The 16,577-nt window shown below is 35.5% G+C and overlaps 1 protein-coding gene across 4 annotated transcripts in view; it reads right to left on the bottom strand.

Annotated features, from left to right (window-relative positions):
* EPHA7 (EPH receptor A7) overlaps positions 1-16,577 on the bottom strand; it is a 182,848-nt gene that overhangs the window by 34,464 nt on the left and 131,807 nt on the right. For 3 of the 4 annotated variants that reach the window (XM_058175230.1, XM_058175240.1, XM_058175248.1), the window contains exons 6-8: positions 8,589-8,713; positions 3,041-3,209; positions 49-157 (exon numbers count right to left, since the gene is read on the bottom strand). In XM_058175230.1, the coding sequence (XP_058031213.1) occupies positions 49-157; positions 3,041-3,209; positions 8,589-8,713 (403 nt within the window). Of the gene's footprint in view, positions 1-48; positions 158-3,040; positions 3,210-3,377; positions 3,593-8,588; positions 8,714-16,577 lie in introns of those variants that run through there. The other variant, XM_058175256.1, reaches the window with a different exon arrangement.

Raw genomic sequence — 16,577 nt, 5'->3', positions numbered from 1 at the left:
TCTACATAAACCAGTTGTTTACCAACGATTAATATTTTAAAGTAATACCTTCGCCCAATGATGAAGCCAAAAACCATGAAAACCAGGATGATTGTGCCTGCCACAGCTACCACAGCTATTATGATTACAGGATTCTGTTCACTGGAAACGGCAGTGGCTGTATTAGGGAAAGAAACAGGCAAGGATGAGAAGTAAAATTAAGAATATCTATCTATCTATCTATCTATCTATCTATCTATCTATCTATCTATCTATCTATCTATCTATCTTATCAGTTCTTAGAAATTTCATTGTTTTAATCTATTGCACAGAATGTGTATTCAGTATTTTGTGAGCAGGAAACAAGTTTGCGTCTTCAGTCAGAGAAAGGTACTTTGCCTGACAGGCAAAAACATTCAACACATATAGATTTCTCATTACTTTAGCTTTATGTCAGGAAATGGGATCTGTTGCATTTCTGCCAGCCAACACCATTGCTTAAATAAACTTGCAAGTTTTGGTTGAAAAATATAGCAATTCTGGAATATAGTTTTAAAAAAAGTAAATTTGCAGAAGTTTATAGACTAAACATGCAAATCTATGCTCCCTTTTAGAAACAGTGGTACCACCTGGATCGAAACCTTAGCCATAGGTCTGGGCTCCACAGTTCCTGGAAACCCAAAATTAAGCACCATTCAATTAAAAATAAAATTAAAGATATTCTGGTTCCCTCATGCTTGGTGTGTGCATTCTTTCTCTTATCTATTCCCACCACTGTTGTGTTCCCCTCAATTTAGCAAGCAGTAACAGAAATTGTAAACATTTTGTTACTTTTTCTTGTAATAGTTAAAACAAAATTGCTGTGCGTAAAACGAAGTTTCAGTTGTATCATTAGCTTTATTTTCCAGTGGATCTCTGCACAGTCCTGCTGCATGGGACTTCCTAAAAGGTCTCTAGAGAATGAATGGATATGAATGTTCTTTTGTTCTGCAGCTCCAACTCTTAGGGGAAAAATGGATTTTGGAAAGATGCTGGAAGAGCAGCTGTCAGGTGAGAAACAGAAATCCCCCAATAATGGAAAAACCAGGCCCTCTTAAAGGTTAAGGCATGTGGGAATGATAATGGAATAAAGTAACAAAAGGACTAATTTTTAACCCCTTTTTAGTTAAAACTTTTGGCCATGCATTTTGGTTTTTTGGAAGGAATTTTCTGCTTGCTGCCTTTTTTTTTCCATCAAGAAAAAAATGAATTCCTTTGTTTCTTAGGATATTTCTTCCAGTCCTCCTCACAGCAGATATACCATCTCCAGAAGTTCAGATACTCAGATGAATAATCTCTGATACTCAAATATCTTTCTCTCGTATACAGTCCCCAATAGATTTGCTGTAAATCTTTGCCTCATTTCATAAATTCTCCTCCCCATAGTTTCTACCCTCAATTCCTTAACCTAGGCAGACTACTGTTTCTCACATGCTGGAGATGGCTGCCAAACACATTTTCCCTCTTTCAAATGAATGCTTCATTGCAAAACCAAACTAAGTCCAAACTCTTCCAAGAATAAGGGGCCAGGATAATACAGGCATGGGGAGAGGGGAAAGATATTAAAGAGGGAGAGGGACATGAGGTCTATATCAAAGTACAGGTTGTCTTTGACTAACAATCATTCGTTTAGTTTAGTTACAATGGCACTGAAAAAGATAGCTTGTGACCAGATTTCACACACTTATGACTGTTGCAGGGTCCCCATAGTCATGTGATCAAAATTCAGATGCTTGGCAACAGGCATGTAATTGTGACGGTTGCAGTGTCCTGGGGTCATGTGATCACCTTTTGAGACCTTCTGACAAGCAAAGACAATGGGGAAGGCAGATTCTCTTAACAATCATGTTAACTTATTTTAACAACTGCAGCGATTCGCTTAATAACCGTGGCAAGAAAGATTGTAAAAGGGGAACAAAACTCACTTAACAACTGCCTTGCTTAGCAACAGAAATTTTGGGCTCAATTGTGGTGGTAAATGGAGGACTATCTGTAATAAGAACAAGGCTATAGTAACCGCGGCTGTAAATGAATTTGCAAGGGAATGCACTAATATGTAAGATTTGTATCAGGCCTCAGAAGTCATCTTGTTCAGTGGACTTTACATCTAGACTAAGTGTAAAGTCCCAGAACAGATTTAGTTCTGGGTGGTATATAGATAAGTACCTTGTTTTTGTTGTGAATATTGCACAATAGTTAAAGAATTCTAAAGGAATAATGTGTAGCAGATGTTTGCAATTACTCTTGTATATAATGTCTATCTCTGCATATAGTTATCTATAAATGATAACTTTTGCTATTCCCTGCTTCCATTCTTGCTAGCATCCACAGTGAATTAAATAAATTTAACAGTATTTTTGAAATATAAATATTTAAAGAGAAGTACTGAAGATAGAAAGTGTGTAGGCCTTTCATAATCCTCAGAAGAGCAACTTAAAAACCAAAAACACAGAAAAATGTTGCTGTTCTGGTCAGTTTTCATTCCCTTTGGAGAATGGGACACAACAGAGTTATATAAATAAGATCTGAGAATAATTCCTAAATATATCCAGTGTCAATGGAAAAGATGTTATGCTAAGAGCCAGCAATAAAGATTCTACCCAGAAACTATTATTGATATCAGAAGGATTCAAGAAGAATTAATCATATGATCTGAATGTGAAAAAAAAATATCATCCAATCATCTGGCATGTTAAAATAAAAAGCCTCAAGACACTGAATAATTTTGTGTTGTATGTTGTTTTATGATTTATTAAAAAATCCTTAAATTTCTATTGAAGAATTCATAGCAAAAAGCAACAGCCCTAATATATATATATTTTCTAAGACAGATAATTGCACTGACTTAAGCCTTGCTTGTAAAACCTCAAGTTAAATTAGAGGAAATCTTGATACCTTAATTGAGAAGTGAGAAATGAGACTATAATTGAGAAAGGCAGAAATGTTTCCATTCTACCAATTTGCTATAAGTTTTGGGTTTCCTTGGTGATATTAATTGCCAAAAAGTGTAAGTAAGTGTTACCTGTGGCTTCTTCTAGTGTAGCAACATCTAATCTAGGGCTATAATTTCCATAGCCAGCAGCAGTAAAAGCACGAATCTGGAAAACATATACAGTTCCTGGTTTCAGATTATTAACCGAAGCAGAAGTGGCTCTGGTTTTCACTGTTGAATAAGTTCTCTCCCTTTGGTCCTGCAAACATAAATACACAATTGAGTGGTATTTAACTTTCAGATTTTCATTTTGCTTTGTATCAATAATTGACAGCTGGCTCCTGGCACCCTATTTCAATTTATTAGAAGAGATTTTGTTTTTCCTCCTGCATAAAGAATTTAGCAGAGACTCTGCTGCGGCATAACATAATGTCATTTCACTAAGGAGATTTTTAAAATAACACAAAATGTAAATGGGAAGCACATGGTGCTGTTCATAAAAGTGAAGAGAGAAAATCATTGCCTGTTTGACTGCGGACTTTCGCTTGTTCATCAATCAGTTTCAAATATTGTGAAGTATCAGTTCAGGAATCAGCACGTTCCTCCCTACTCTTAGGAAATAAGATGTTCTTTTTCAGCTACCTAGAAAAATCATAACAATTATTTATTTCAGCTCTGCAGACTCTACAAAGCTCATTCTACCTGACTTCATTTATGGGTGGAAGAACACCTCTGATAGCAACAGCTTAACATTAACTGAAGCAGAAGCATGCTTCATTTTATTTTTAATAGGACAGACAATGACCCAGAACGGTCTATGTGCATTTAAATGTATATGCATCTGTTTTCTTCTATTAAAAAGGTTTCTTGGTGGTTGATGCATTCTTATTATTTCCCATACAATACATAAGGAAGGGGATAAGTAAAATTTTCTTACAGGGTAACAACCTCATGCAAGGCTTATATACAATTGATGCCACAGACGTTTTTTTCAGTGAATTTGTACCTAAATTGTTAAATTAATTTTTAGCAATAATTTACTAAATTATTGAAGTTAGATCATTTTTTTAAAAATAAAAATTGGCAGTAAATCAGTCATTGACAGTAAATCTATGATAGTTGGTTTATGTATATCACACTAAACCAATGGTGAACTCTGAACCGGTTTGTTACTGGTTCGCTGGCTGCACACGCTGCATGTGCATGCGCAGTGCGCACCAAAAGGAGGCTTGGGAAGGTAAGTAGAACAGCGAGGGAGGGATCAGCTGTGCTGCGCGATTTAGCTTTGCTAGAAAGTAGAATTTCCTGTAAAGCTAAACCGTGCAGCACAGCTGATCATTGGAAATACTGGTTCGGAGGAACCGATAGCTTTTTTTTATTACCGGTTCGCCCAACTTAGTAGTTTTTATCACTACTGGTTCACCCGAACCAGAGCGAATCAGTAGCATTTCACCTCTGCACTAAACCCAAGAAAGGTAGGTCTTAATAATATACTATATGTGCAGTTATCTTTAGTTTAAATTATCCATCATTTTAAAAATGTAGGAACTTATATTCTTTGGGGGCATCTACACCAACATTTTTGTTACAGTTCTGTAGTATAGAGTAGGATAGTACAGTTCTGAGGGAATCTACTGTACATCAAAAAATTGTTACAATTCTGTAGTATAAAAAATATCTGAAGAAAATGCTTGAACATTCCTTGATGGTCAAATTAAAACGGTGTTTTCTACTTAAATATCAATTAGTAAATATCAATTTACTTTTACAAAAATATTAAACTACAAATAGTTACAAAATGTATTGGTTCATTTTTATTATTTAATATTAAAAAGGAATAAGACAGAAATCCATCTAAAGCACAATAACTCTCATTTTAGCATATTCTGTGGCTGAGTTCACACAAAATGCTAAGTAGTGTGTTAACAATTCATATTCACCCAGCCAAGAAAGTAAGATAGATGCCTTGGCCAAGAGAAAACAGAATCAGGAGTTCTAGAAGTCAAATACAGTATCATATGAATTGTGTAAAAATGGACTCTAAACAGGAAGCTGTTATCAACATTAACTTTATTTGGATAAAAGGTCATGATCAATCCTAATTAGTGCTTTAAAGAGTTTGGGGCTTTAAATCTATATGGCACTTATAAACAGTGTTACAATATATTCCCCACCCCCTTCAAACCTACTTTGTATCATCTGGCTCTCTACCCAAAACTGAGGTGCTCCTGTAGGTTAAACGGTTTGGTATCTACTTCAAGTCAGACTCTGTTGGGACAGGGGTTGCAGTGTTATCTCAGTCAATCCTTTCAGTGGTGTTATAGTAAAGTTGCCTAATAGGTATGCTATTAGTGGGGCTCACTCTGTCTTTTCAAAAAAACATTTGTGTTAAGCTGATTTTCACATTCTCTACCACAGGCCATGTTAGTTTCATAACCTTAAAATTACATAGGTCAAGGATTAGCTAATTTGGGAACTGCTTATATTAGTCATCCAATCCAGTTTTAAGTTATCAGCAAATTTTCTTCACATTCTTCATCATGAAAAATGTGGACTACTTCTAGCTTTAGGATTGAATCTCATCCAATGTTATTCATGTTTGATAAGATGCCACTGATAGCCATAACTGTCTGATTCACAGAGAATATAACACACAGTAGCCATCAGGCAGTGTTTCAGAATTGAAAGTTAAAGGGAAAAAAATGAATTTTACTCTCTCCAAATTATTTCTAAAATGCAGAAAAATGGAATGAAATAGAAAGAAAGAAAGAAAGAAAGAAAGAAAGAAAGAAAGAAAGAAAGAAAGAAAGGGGAAAACAGTAATTAAATGAAGCAGTTGCTAAGTGAAATTACTAATATGTTTATGATCTTACTTCATCTTTGCTTTGCTTTACAGACCTGGAAAGGTTGTAACTGCAAGGACTGGCTACAAAACTTTTAATTACCATTATAACTTGGAACAGACACTAAATGCAGCAGTGACTAGATGAAGACTATGTGAATTACACCATATGAATGTAATCTATATTTAGAAGAATAACCTCATAGAAAAATCAATGCTAAAGTTCTAAATTTTTAACTTTCACTAAACCATCATAAATAAAGATACTCAATAAAGACATCTGTCCTATCATTTCTACTTCTCCAAAAAAAAAAAAAGTGCCATTCATTTTATAAGGGTTTTCAAAGGGATTTTTTCAGATATAGACATCCAAAGGGTGGCATATGTGATTATCACATCATTGCAGCTGTATTGGGTGCCTATATACATAAAATGTAAGGTAATAAAAAACTTAAGTTACACCCTAAAGCTTTACACTATGTATTTGGACCCTTCCACTCTGAATTTCAAGAAGCGTTTGAATTAATTATACTCCTTTGTAAGAGGAACTTCCAACACTTCTGAGGCCCAATAAGAGTAGGAAGATATCCAGTTAAATATTTCTTGTTTTGTTTTAAATTTATTATTGATGTACTGTAAAGACTACAGTTTTATATTTCCTTCATAATGCCCAGATTTGTGAGATTGTGACAATATTTTATTATTAAATTAGTAAATTATAAGGAATTAGCTAAATGTAAGAAGTTAGCTAATATCCAATACAATTTTCCATGGTAAATCTACCAAGATTTAAATAGATATCCAAGGATAGAGAAAATAAGTATAGCCAGTTTATTACTTATGATTGGTTGCTTAGCAACCATTCAAAGTTGTGATGGCCAGTCCCCATGGTCATGTGATTGCATTTGGGGCACTTGCCAACTGATTTGAATTTACAGCCGTTTGAGCATCCTGCGGTCATGTGACTGCAATTTAAGAATTATTATTTTTTTGCTAGCAAACATTTTTACATTAGGTCTCTGGCAAAAAAAAAAATCCACTGCAGAGAATGGATTTGCTTCACAATCATGGATTTGCTTAATGACCCTGTGGTTTACTTAATGACCACTGTAAAAAATGTCATAAAATTAGGTCGGTCATTTGGTGACTTCCTTAATGACCAGTACAACTTACGACTATAATTCTGGACTCAATTCCAGTTGTAAAACAAGGACCACCTATATATAAAGAACAATTCCTGCAATTTCTCTTGCAGGTATCTTTCTTCTGGTATTATATTTCCAATGGTTTTCTTCCAGGTTAATTATCTGAAATTATAATAATTCTACCCTGAAGTCTTTTATAAAGCAATCCAGTGCACTAAAGTCCGAAGGTTATAAACATGGTTAATAATTAAGTATTTTGGAGTGTCAATTATCCTAGTTTTAACCAATTAATACTGTAATAATTTATATATTACTATATCAGAACGTGCCTTTTAAATGCTGTAATAATTCATCAATAATTTTTAGTAGTAAATGAATTTCAAAATATTTTCTTCATTCCCAATTACAGTAAAGAGTACAAACAGGTAGTCCTCAATTAACAATCACTGTTCAGTGATTGGTTGAAATTACAACAGCGCTAAACAACTTGTGTTTATGACCAGACCACAAAGTTCCATCTGTCCCAGCATTTCTGCGGTCACAATCTGGGTGCTTGGCAACAAGCTTGCCCTTCCAATGGTTGAGCTTCCTGTGCTCACCTGCTTTAGATTTCTGACTTTCCTTGCTCGCTTCCCACAAAGTCAAAGTCAATGGGAAAAGGGAAGTTTGGAAGTTACTCAGATAAGTCTCCTCCTCCCTGTGCACTGCCCCAGCTCCTCTGTATTCCTGCCACCCAACTTCCTGCACCCCTTTGCCGAGACTCACTGGGATTGCACTGCTCTTCCACAGCCATTTGTACATTTTCCCTGAGCTTTGCTGCTTGTGACAAGCAATTCTAGGCACTCACACATCCTTGTATGCCTTCCCTGAGCCTCACTATGTTGGCACTACAGTTCCCATGCCACTCGCATACCCTCCTCAAGCCTCACTGTGCCCAGTCACTTAGACACACTCTCTGACCTGGCAGCAATGACTCTAAACCCCACAAGAGTTATGTTGCATCTCCCCAATCCTTTTGCAACTTAGTTGTCAGCAGCAACCATCCATCCAAACTCTGCTGCACTTCCCTGTCTACCTATGCACGGCCTCCCACTCAGCAGCAGTCACTTATCTACTTGTCAGCTTGCCTGCAAAGCCACCTAGAACTTATAACTTCTTTCTGACTTCTCCAATGAATTTGGTTGTTGGAAGCCAGCAATACGTTGTGAGGAGGCGCTTATGTACAAACCTACAATGTTTATTTAACAACCGCAACACAGACAGTAGAGATTACCATTGCTAAGCAATGTGGCTAGGTGACATCACACTTTATGACTGCATTGTTTAGCGATGGAAATACAGTTGCCTTTGTAACTTGAGGACTACCTGTAGTGCATCCTAACTATTTGCTTTGTGGCATTATCAACTAAGGTTGCCCTCTATAATTCCTCAATCAAAGCTTTTGTTCATTAAAATGGTGGCTTAATTTTACTACCTTCCCTTGGTGCATCAGAGAAGATAGAATCAAATGGGTAAGATTATCTTCAGTAGTAATACAGAATGGCAACCAAAATTAAGGCTGTAGGCTGGCTATACAAAATGTTAGTCCGCTACAGAAAGTTATTGCAATGACACGAACAGAAGAATGGCCCACATTCAAAGTAATGCTTACTTTCTCATAATACTTGATTTCATATTCTGTGATGACTCCATTGGGATGCTCAGGTTCCTGCCAGGAAAGCTCCACACTCCTTTGCAGCACTTTTTCTTTCATTACACCACTAACTTGCGAGGGAGCTGTTTGAAGAAAATACTTCAATAAACAACAGGCAAATGTGCTGGATCTCTCCAATCAAATGTCACTACTGATCAATCCCATGCCGTGCTGCTATCATTAAAGTAAGAGAAAGCATCTTCCTTAGTTCAACATTTAAAAGGCAGTGAATATTCAAGCAAGGCCTTATTATTGTTCATAAACCAGAACAGAAACACAAATTAAAATATTAAATTAAATTAAATTAAAATTAAAATATAAAACCACAAAACCACTGTTCAAATCGGTCCCAACTAGCAAGGGATGGTGTCAGAATGACAAAAATTAAGTAAGCAAATTCTAATTAACCAGAAAAACATGATACTAGAATATTTTTGATGGTAAACCAATAGCCAAATATTCTATATATTTCAATGTTGCTTATAAGAAAAATACAGGCACAAGGATACAAATATGGAGTCCTCTTTCAAATCCTCACCATGGATTCTAGTTCAAGTTCATGATGTTCTTGCACTTATAAATGTGTCCGAAAGCAAAATGCGTGCAATGCTGAATAATAGAAAGCTGCCATAGCTGCAAAGGCATTACCGTTTTTCTTTGGGGAATCATGTTTCTCTGAGCAATTGTTTTAAAACGAGTAAGTCTATGGAGCTGTCAATAAAGAGTAACCGATATTTAATTTTGGACTATGAAGTTCACCACTCTACAGCACTCTCAGCACTTCTCTGTGGCGATAGCAGTTTTAACAGAAAAGATTCTGAACTGTCAGGAAGAAAACGTAAGGTTTCATTCCCTAAATATCAATGTAGAATTTTTATGTTTCACTTTTCTTAGAGCTGAGTATTATTCCTGCCTGGTTATGGAAGATACAATGGTAACAGCACTGTCACAGCAAACTCTTCAAGGATGTTTATCCCAATGTATACGTATTTATGCATGCTGTCCTAAAAAACATATTTTTCCTAAGCAAACCTCCTTTATAGTGCAGTATTGGATATTTCTTTCTTAACACACAGTATGCATTTCTTTCTACATTTGCTCCTAACATACACATGTTTACGCATACTTTCCAGAGTTGCAAATGCATCTCATAATTTAAAATATTAGACATTCCAGCACTTGGATTGAGAGATATAGAGAGAATTTACCTACGGGTTAAGAATTGCATTAGGATTTAGGAAGCATGCAAGAGGCTGCACTTTGAAAAGTAGCAAGACTCTGATTAAAAAAGAATCTGAAATTATTTTACATTCATTTTATGTACAGTTATTTATCCTGGGAGGGATTCTTTTTTTCTAAAAAGGCAATTACAACACCGAGGAAAGCATACTATTAGATGAGCCAGCTGTCTGTGGCAGTGACCACAAGACAGCAAGAGAGATGTCAAGAGAGGAAGAAATGGGAAGGAAAGAAAGAGAAAAGAACAAGGCAGGTGCACCCTCAGTGGTAAAATTAGGGAAGGAAGGACTGAAGGGAAGCATCTTGAAAGCCAAAGTACATCCCACGGATGTACACTCAGATGTATTTAGAAATGCAAATCTTAATGTTGTAAGCCGCCAGAGTTTTCCTGAGGTAAAATTGGCAGGGGGATTTAATAAACAAACAAATAAGTTACAATGTATTAAACAAAACTGCTATCAAAATTAAGGAAGCATATTTAATCAAGTCATCCCATCTGAAAAAAAATTGTGATAATACCAAAAACGAAGCCAGTTTAGTATTGCTTTTAAGGCACCAGGCTAGAAACCAGGAGATTATGAGTACAATCTCCCTGTAGGCACAAACTGCACCCTGCAGATCTAAAGCCACCTGCAAACTTAAGAATACTTCCATATATGTGCCACAAGTTGAAAACTGGAAGAAAGTAATAAATATACTGTAGTTAAAACCAAAATATTATGATTTGATGGTTACTTAATTAATTTTAGATAAAAAAGCAAGGAGCTTTTTTGCACAGTGCAAGGCAGAGCAATGGCCCAAACTGGATGATTTCAAACAGTTGTTCACATTCAACAATAATTGCACGAGCATATGTTACAGTAAGCATGAAGGTGTCACGACTACCACGTACGAGCAATTATCAGACGAAGAATGGAAACAGGATGAGACACAAATAAATATCATACTGGGTGGCCAAACCTATCATCACGTAGAGTAGAATGAATCAGATCCATTACTCCTGATTCAATCAAATCATCATCATCATCATCATCATTAATAATAATAATTTATTTGTCAACAAGTACAAGTAAACAAGTAACAGTATAAACATAGACATGGACACATGAAAAAAAATTGGCACAAAAAAAGGATAAAAATAGGCAAAACATAGCCATAAACACATAGAATGATTACATATAATTGGGAATAGTAGGACAGGGACAGTAGGCACACTGGGGTGCTTATGCACACCCCCTTAGGGACCTCTTAAGAAACATGAAAGGTCCATGGTAGACAATTTAAGGTAAAAGGTATGGGGATTATTAGAGAGACTAACAACAGGATCAGGTAGAGTGTTCCAGACATTTACTACTCTTTTGCAGAAGTCATATTTCCTACAATTAAGATTAGAGCAAATTACATTGAGTTTAAATCTATTAATAGTCCTTGTGTTATTATGGTTGAAATTAAAGTACTCATTTACAGGTAGAATGTTTTGATAAATAATAGGTCGGAATATAGATGACATAGTTTGAGGCTATCTAGACCTAAAATTTCAACTCTGGTGATATAGGGAATTTTATTTTGAGCAGAAGATTTAAGAATTCTTCTAGTAAAATATCATGAAGGAACCATGGCTGTCCAACCCACTTCACTGATATAAGGAATAAAATCACAGGACAAACAGATGCATGATTATGCATGATTATATGAGGATGGACTTCTCGGCAGAAGGGTATACTCCAGGTTGCACAACATACAAGCCATGGCCACTAAGCAGGCTTGTATGACCTGCTAGCATTTAAAAAACAACAACAACAATAAATTTACCACAGCTACTTCAAAAGTCATGCTGCTTGAAGCCTCCAAACCTCACCGCTATCACCAGCTCCACTACTCTATCTCTCTACTAGTAACGAGACAGCTGACTGGTGCTCCAGGTGTTGCTTTGGGATCCACAATAATTTCCATTTAGTGATCTGGCCCTTTCTCTTTTACTGGTTGTGGAGGACTGCAGGACTGCCATACTTGAAAGTAAGCTACTGTTACTACTAAGCTTTCTCTGGTTATCAAAGCTGACAAGTGGATACTGGGAGCATTCAGTATGAAGCTTCTAACAGGTAACTTTCATACTCTGGAATAACATCTGTGATAGCCCAATGATAGCCTTATCTCTCTGACTTATAACTCTGAAAAAGCACTATATCCATCAATCATTTTTAGTGCTGAGTTCTAAACCATTAAGGGAATTTCTCCTTGAATGTTCCCCTCAAAAATAAATAAATATGGAATAATGTAATCCATCTGGCAAAGTGAGCTGTAGCTTGAGTGTAACCGCTAAATTTAATGAGAAAACATTGCAACACTTCTATACATTAGAGTAGCATAATTATTCTGGTTTATATTTGCCGGATAAAAATTCTCAATTTATACACACAAGTATGAATACGAAGATAGACAAGAAAACTATCCTACCCTACCAATATAAAGAAAAGAAGGAACCAGTATATAGTTTGCCATGTTCACATAATACTGAAATTTGAACTGAAATCATAATCAATATGTCCCATGAAATCTAATGAAATTACAGCCCTCTTATAGAACAGTCTCTCTTTGTTCCTGCCACAAATGAGAGTAGCTGCATCTCTGTTAATACTTCAGAAGTACCTCAAAATCTGGTATGTCATCAGACTTGGGGGGGGTGGGAAAGGGGAATCCGAAAGGAAACCAGTGAAATCATCACTACAATAAACATTTATTCTCTCTTACACCTTGCTTTTTTATTTTTACATTTTAATGAATAACTGTTGTTACATATTTAGCATTTTAAGTAATTGTTGTATGTCATATCTAGTCATACCCAAGATGGATGGCCATATAAATTTGATAAATAAGAAATAAGTAGATAATCGTTTAGTTGAAAAAAACAGACCCTTCTTTTAAGACAGCAGGCTTAGCTTTGCATATACATTTGTCAGCGTAATCCTAAATTTCAGAGATCCTTCCAGAGCCATTTATGAAAATATTCTTTATTCTATGTGATTATAAAGGAATTTTAGACACACTGGAATGATATCTGTTCCTGTTTGTTAATCTGCTATTAAAGAGAAAGAGATTGCAATTGAATCAGCTACTATGGACTTGCAGTAACTAAATTTATGGTCACTTCCAACTATGTTATTCTGTTATTTAGCTAGGGGAAAAAAACCTTTTAAACCTTTCCATAACTGCCTTATAATTCTAAACATTTCAAAAAATGTACCAGCAGCAAAACAATATTATGCTTTCTCTCACGTTTATATTCTCTAAGCAAATTTACTTTAAAAAATGGGTATAAATACAAATACACAATGGTTATACACTCACACATATTGATGTGTTCACACAAAATTCTACTCCCAGCCAACACTGGATAAATATTTGTTAAACTTTACAAATGTGGAATAATAACTTTTACTTTGACAGAAATGCAAAATTATAAAAAGTGTGAGTTTTCTTTGAGATTAAAAGAGAGGAAAAGGAAAAGGAGAAGAGAATGAGAAAGAGAAGGAATACATTTATGTTTACATTATTTAAGCTAAACCACAGTACACTAAATAACCTATTTCCCCTCCTTCCTTCCTTCCTTCCTTCCTTCCTCCCTCCCTCCCTCCCTTCCCAAATTCTTTTATCATCAAATATACATTATATTATACATTATATGTGTGTCCAAGTCACACATATAATAAACCCAATGATTTACTTTATATATATATGTGTTAAATTGTAATAAAAATAAATAGATCCTAAGAACAGTGCAAATATTAAAAAATACATACAGACAATCAAGTGCAAAACTGGAATAGCTTCCTTTATTTCACAGCTAACCTGCTAATTTTATTTTCAAGGTGGAATAAAGTCACAAGGAATTCTTAAGATTTTAAAACCTTTTGAGCCTCTTGATGCAACACAAATTATCTATCATGCTCTTTTGGTTTAACCAGTGGACCAATCTTAAGAGTACTGTTCAACTGTTTGGAATCCCTAGCATATATCTGACATTAGTACAATTGAGCGGGTTCAGAAGCATTTTATGAGAAAAGTCTTCTGTAAATAATGGAATTCCCTATGCTACTAGCCTCAAAATTCTTGGTCTCAATAATTTGGAACTGTGTCGCTTGCGGTCAGACTTAGGTATTGCCTACAAAATTGTAGGTAGTAATGTTTTACCTGTAAATGATTTTTTCTGTTTTAATCACAATAATACGCATGTGAACAACCGCTTTAAACTCAATGTAAATCGTTCTAAACTTGACTGTAAAAAATGCAATTTTTGTAATAGAGTTGTCAAAGTCTGGAATGCTCTACCTGATTCAGTTGTCTCAGCTACAAATTTTCACAGTTTTAGTCACAAATTATTTCTGCGGACCTCACTTCATACTTAAGAGGTCCGAGAGGGGGTGTGCATAAGCGCATTAATGTGCCTACTGTCCCTGTCATTGTATTTTTATATTATTTCTGTTTCTGTTTCTGTTTGACAAATTACAATAAATAAATAAATAAATAAAATTGGCTATAGGAAATGCAGATGTGTTATTTACATCAGGTAGAAGTCCAATAGGAAGAATAGAATAGAATAGAATAGAATTTTATTGGCCAAGTGTGATTGGACACACAAGGAATTTGTCTTGGTGCATATGCTCTCAGTGTACATAAAAGAAAAGATACGTTCATCAAGGTACAACATTTACAACACAATTGATGATCAATATATCAATATAAATCATAAGGATTGCCAGCAACAAGTTATAGTCATACAGTCATAAGTGGAAAGAGATTGGTGATGGGAACTATGAAACGATTAATAGTAGTGCAGATTCAGTAAATAGTCTGACAGTTTTGAGGGAATTATTTGTTTAGCAGAGTGATGGCCTTCGGGGAAAAACTGTTCTTGTGTCTAGTTGTTCTGGTGTGCAGTGCTCTATAGCGTCGTTTTGAGGGTAGGAGTTGAAACAGTTTATGTCCAGGATGCAAGGGATCTGCAAATATTTTCACGGCCCTCTTCTTGATTCGTGCAGTATACAGGTCCTCAATGGAAGGCAAGTTGGTAGCAATTATTTTTTCTGCAGTTCTAATTATCCTCTGAAGTCTGTGTTTTCTTGTTGGGTTGCAGAACCGAACCAGACAGTTATAGAGGTGCAAATGACAGACTCAATAATTCCTCTGTAGAATTGGATCAGCAGCTCCTTGGGCAGTTTGAGCTTACTGAGTTGGCGCAGAAAGAACATTCTTTGTTGTCCTTTTTTAATGATGTTTTTGATGTTAGCTGTCCATTTGAGATCTTGCGATATGATAGAACCCAGAAATTTGAAGGTTTCTACTGTTGATACTGTGTTGTCAAGTATTGTGAGAGGTGGAAGTATGGAAGGGGTTTTCCTAAAGTCTACCACCATTTCTACGGTTTTGAGTGTGTTCAGTTCCAGATTGTTTTGGTTGCACCACAAGGCTAGTCGTTCGACCTCTCGTCTATATGCGGATTCATCATTGTCTCGAATGAGACCAATCACTGTTGTGTCATCTGCGAACTTCAGTAGCTTAACAAATGGATCATTGGAGATGCAGTCATTGGTATACAGAGAGAAGAGAAGTGGGGAGAGCACACAGCCTTGGGGGGCCCCTGTGCTAATTGAACAGGTATTTGATGTGATCTTGCTTAGCTTCACCTGCTGCTTCCTGTTTGTTAGGAAGCTTGTGATCCACTTACAAGTCTGTTCCGGTACCTGTAGCTGGTTTAGCTTAGTTAGAAGAATGTCTGGAATGATGGTATTGAATGCTGAACTAAAGTCTACAAAAAGGACCCTTGCATAGGTCTTTGGAGACTCAAGATGTTGTAGGATGTAGTGCAGAGCCATATTAACAGCATCATCTGTTGATCTATTTGCTCGGTATGCAAATTGAAAGGGGTCTAAGGATGACACAACTAAATCTTACACCGTTCATTTATGTGTAACATTTAGGTTATAGCGTTTAAATCATTTACAAACAATTCATGACAGAAATGGGGGAAAAGTTCTAAAATCAAGCAAATTAATTTGACTGGATAGAAATGTATACTTTTCAATGATTAATAACATCCATTATTGTTAACTTATTACATGATAGAGAGACTATGCTAAAAGATTGATACATTCATTAGTGGTCCGAGTTAGTTCATTATGCTTATGAACTACAGTGTGATAATCCTGACACTGCTTCAGCATCCTATACATATATATACATATACAAAGATGAGCAACCACCATGAAATGTAGGTAGGTGGGAGCTACCATATTGTAGCTTTCAATCATTAATTTTTGCAGATACAAAACTCTTAAATTATCTACTGTTCCTTGGAGATAGTTGGTGACAGTGGTTGCCTCAATTCATTTCTAAATCAGGGTTAAAATTGTAAGGTATTTTTATTCATCTCATCTGATTAATTGGCATATTTTTTTCATAAAATATATTAAAATGTCCACTGTAAATAATCCTATTTATCTCATTATCCTGATCATGTTCACTTTTTATTTAAAACTCCTCAGGTAGAAACAAGAATAATATTATGTCACTGTGAGCCAGTTGGGACTCCATAAAATTTTAATTAAAAATAAATTATTATAAATTTACTGAAAAAATATTACAAATAAAGAAAGAACCTATATGCAAACTTGAATCCATATTTCAAGTTTTGCCCATTCCAAGAGATAC

The sequence above is a fragment of the Ahaetulla prasina genome, chromosome 1, assembly GCF_028640845.1.
Source record: "Ahaetulla prasina isolate Xishuangbanna chromosome 1, ASM2864084v1, whole genome shotgun sequence".
In the NCBI taxonomy this organism is placed as follows: domain Eukaryota; kingdom Metazoa; phylum Chordata; class Lepidosauria; order Squamata; family Colubridae; genus Ahaetulla; species Ahaetulla prasina.
The sequence above is the reverse complement of the archived record's forward strand: the minus strand, read 5'-3'. Positions and strand labels throughout refer to the sequence as shown.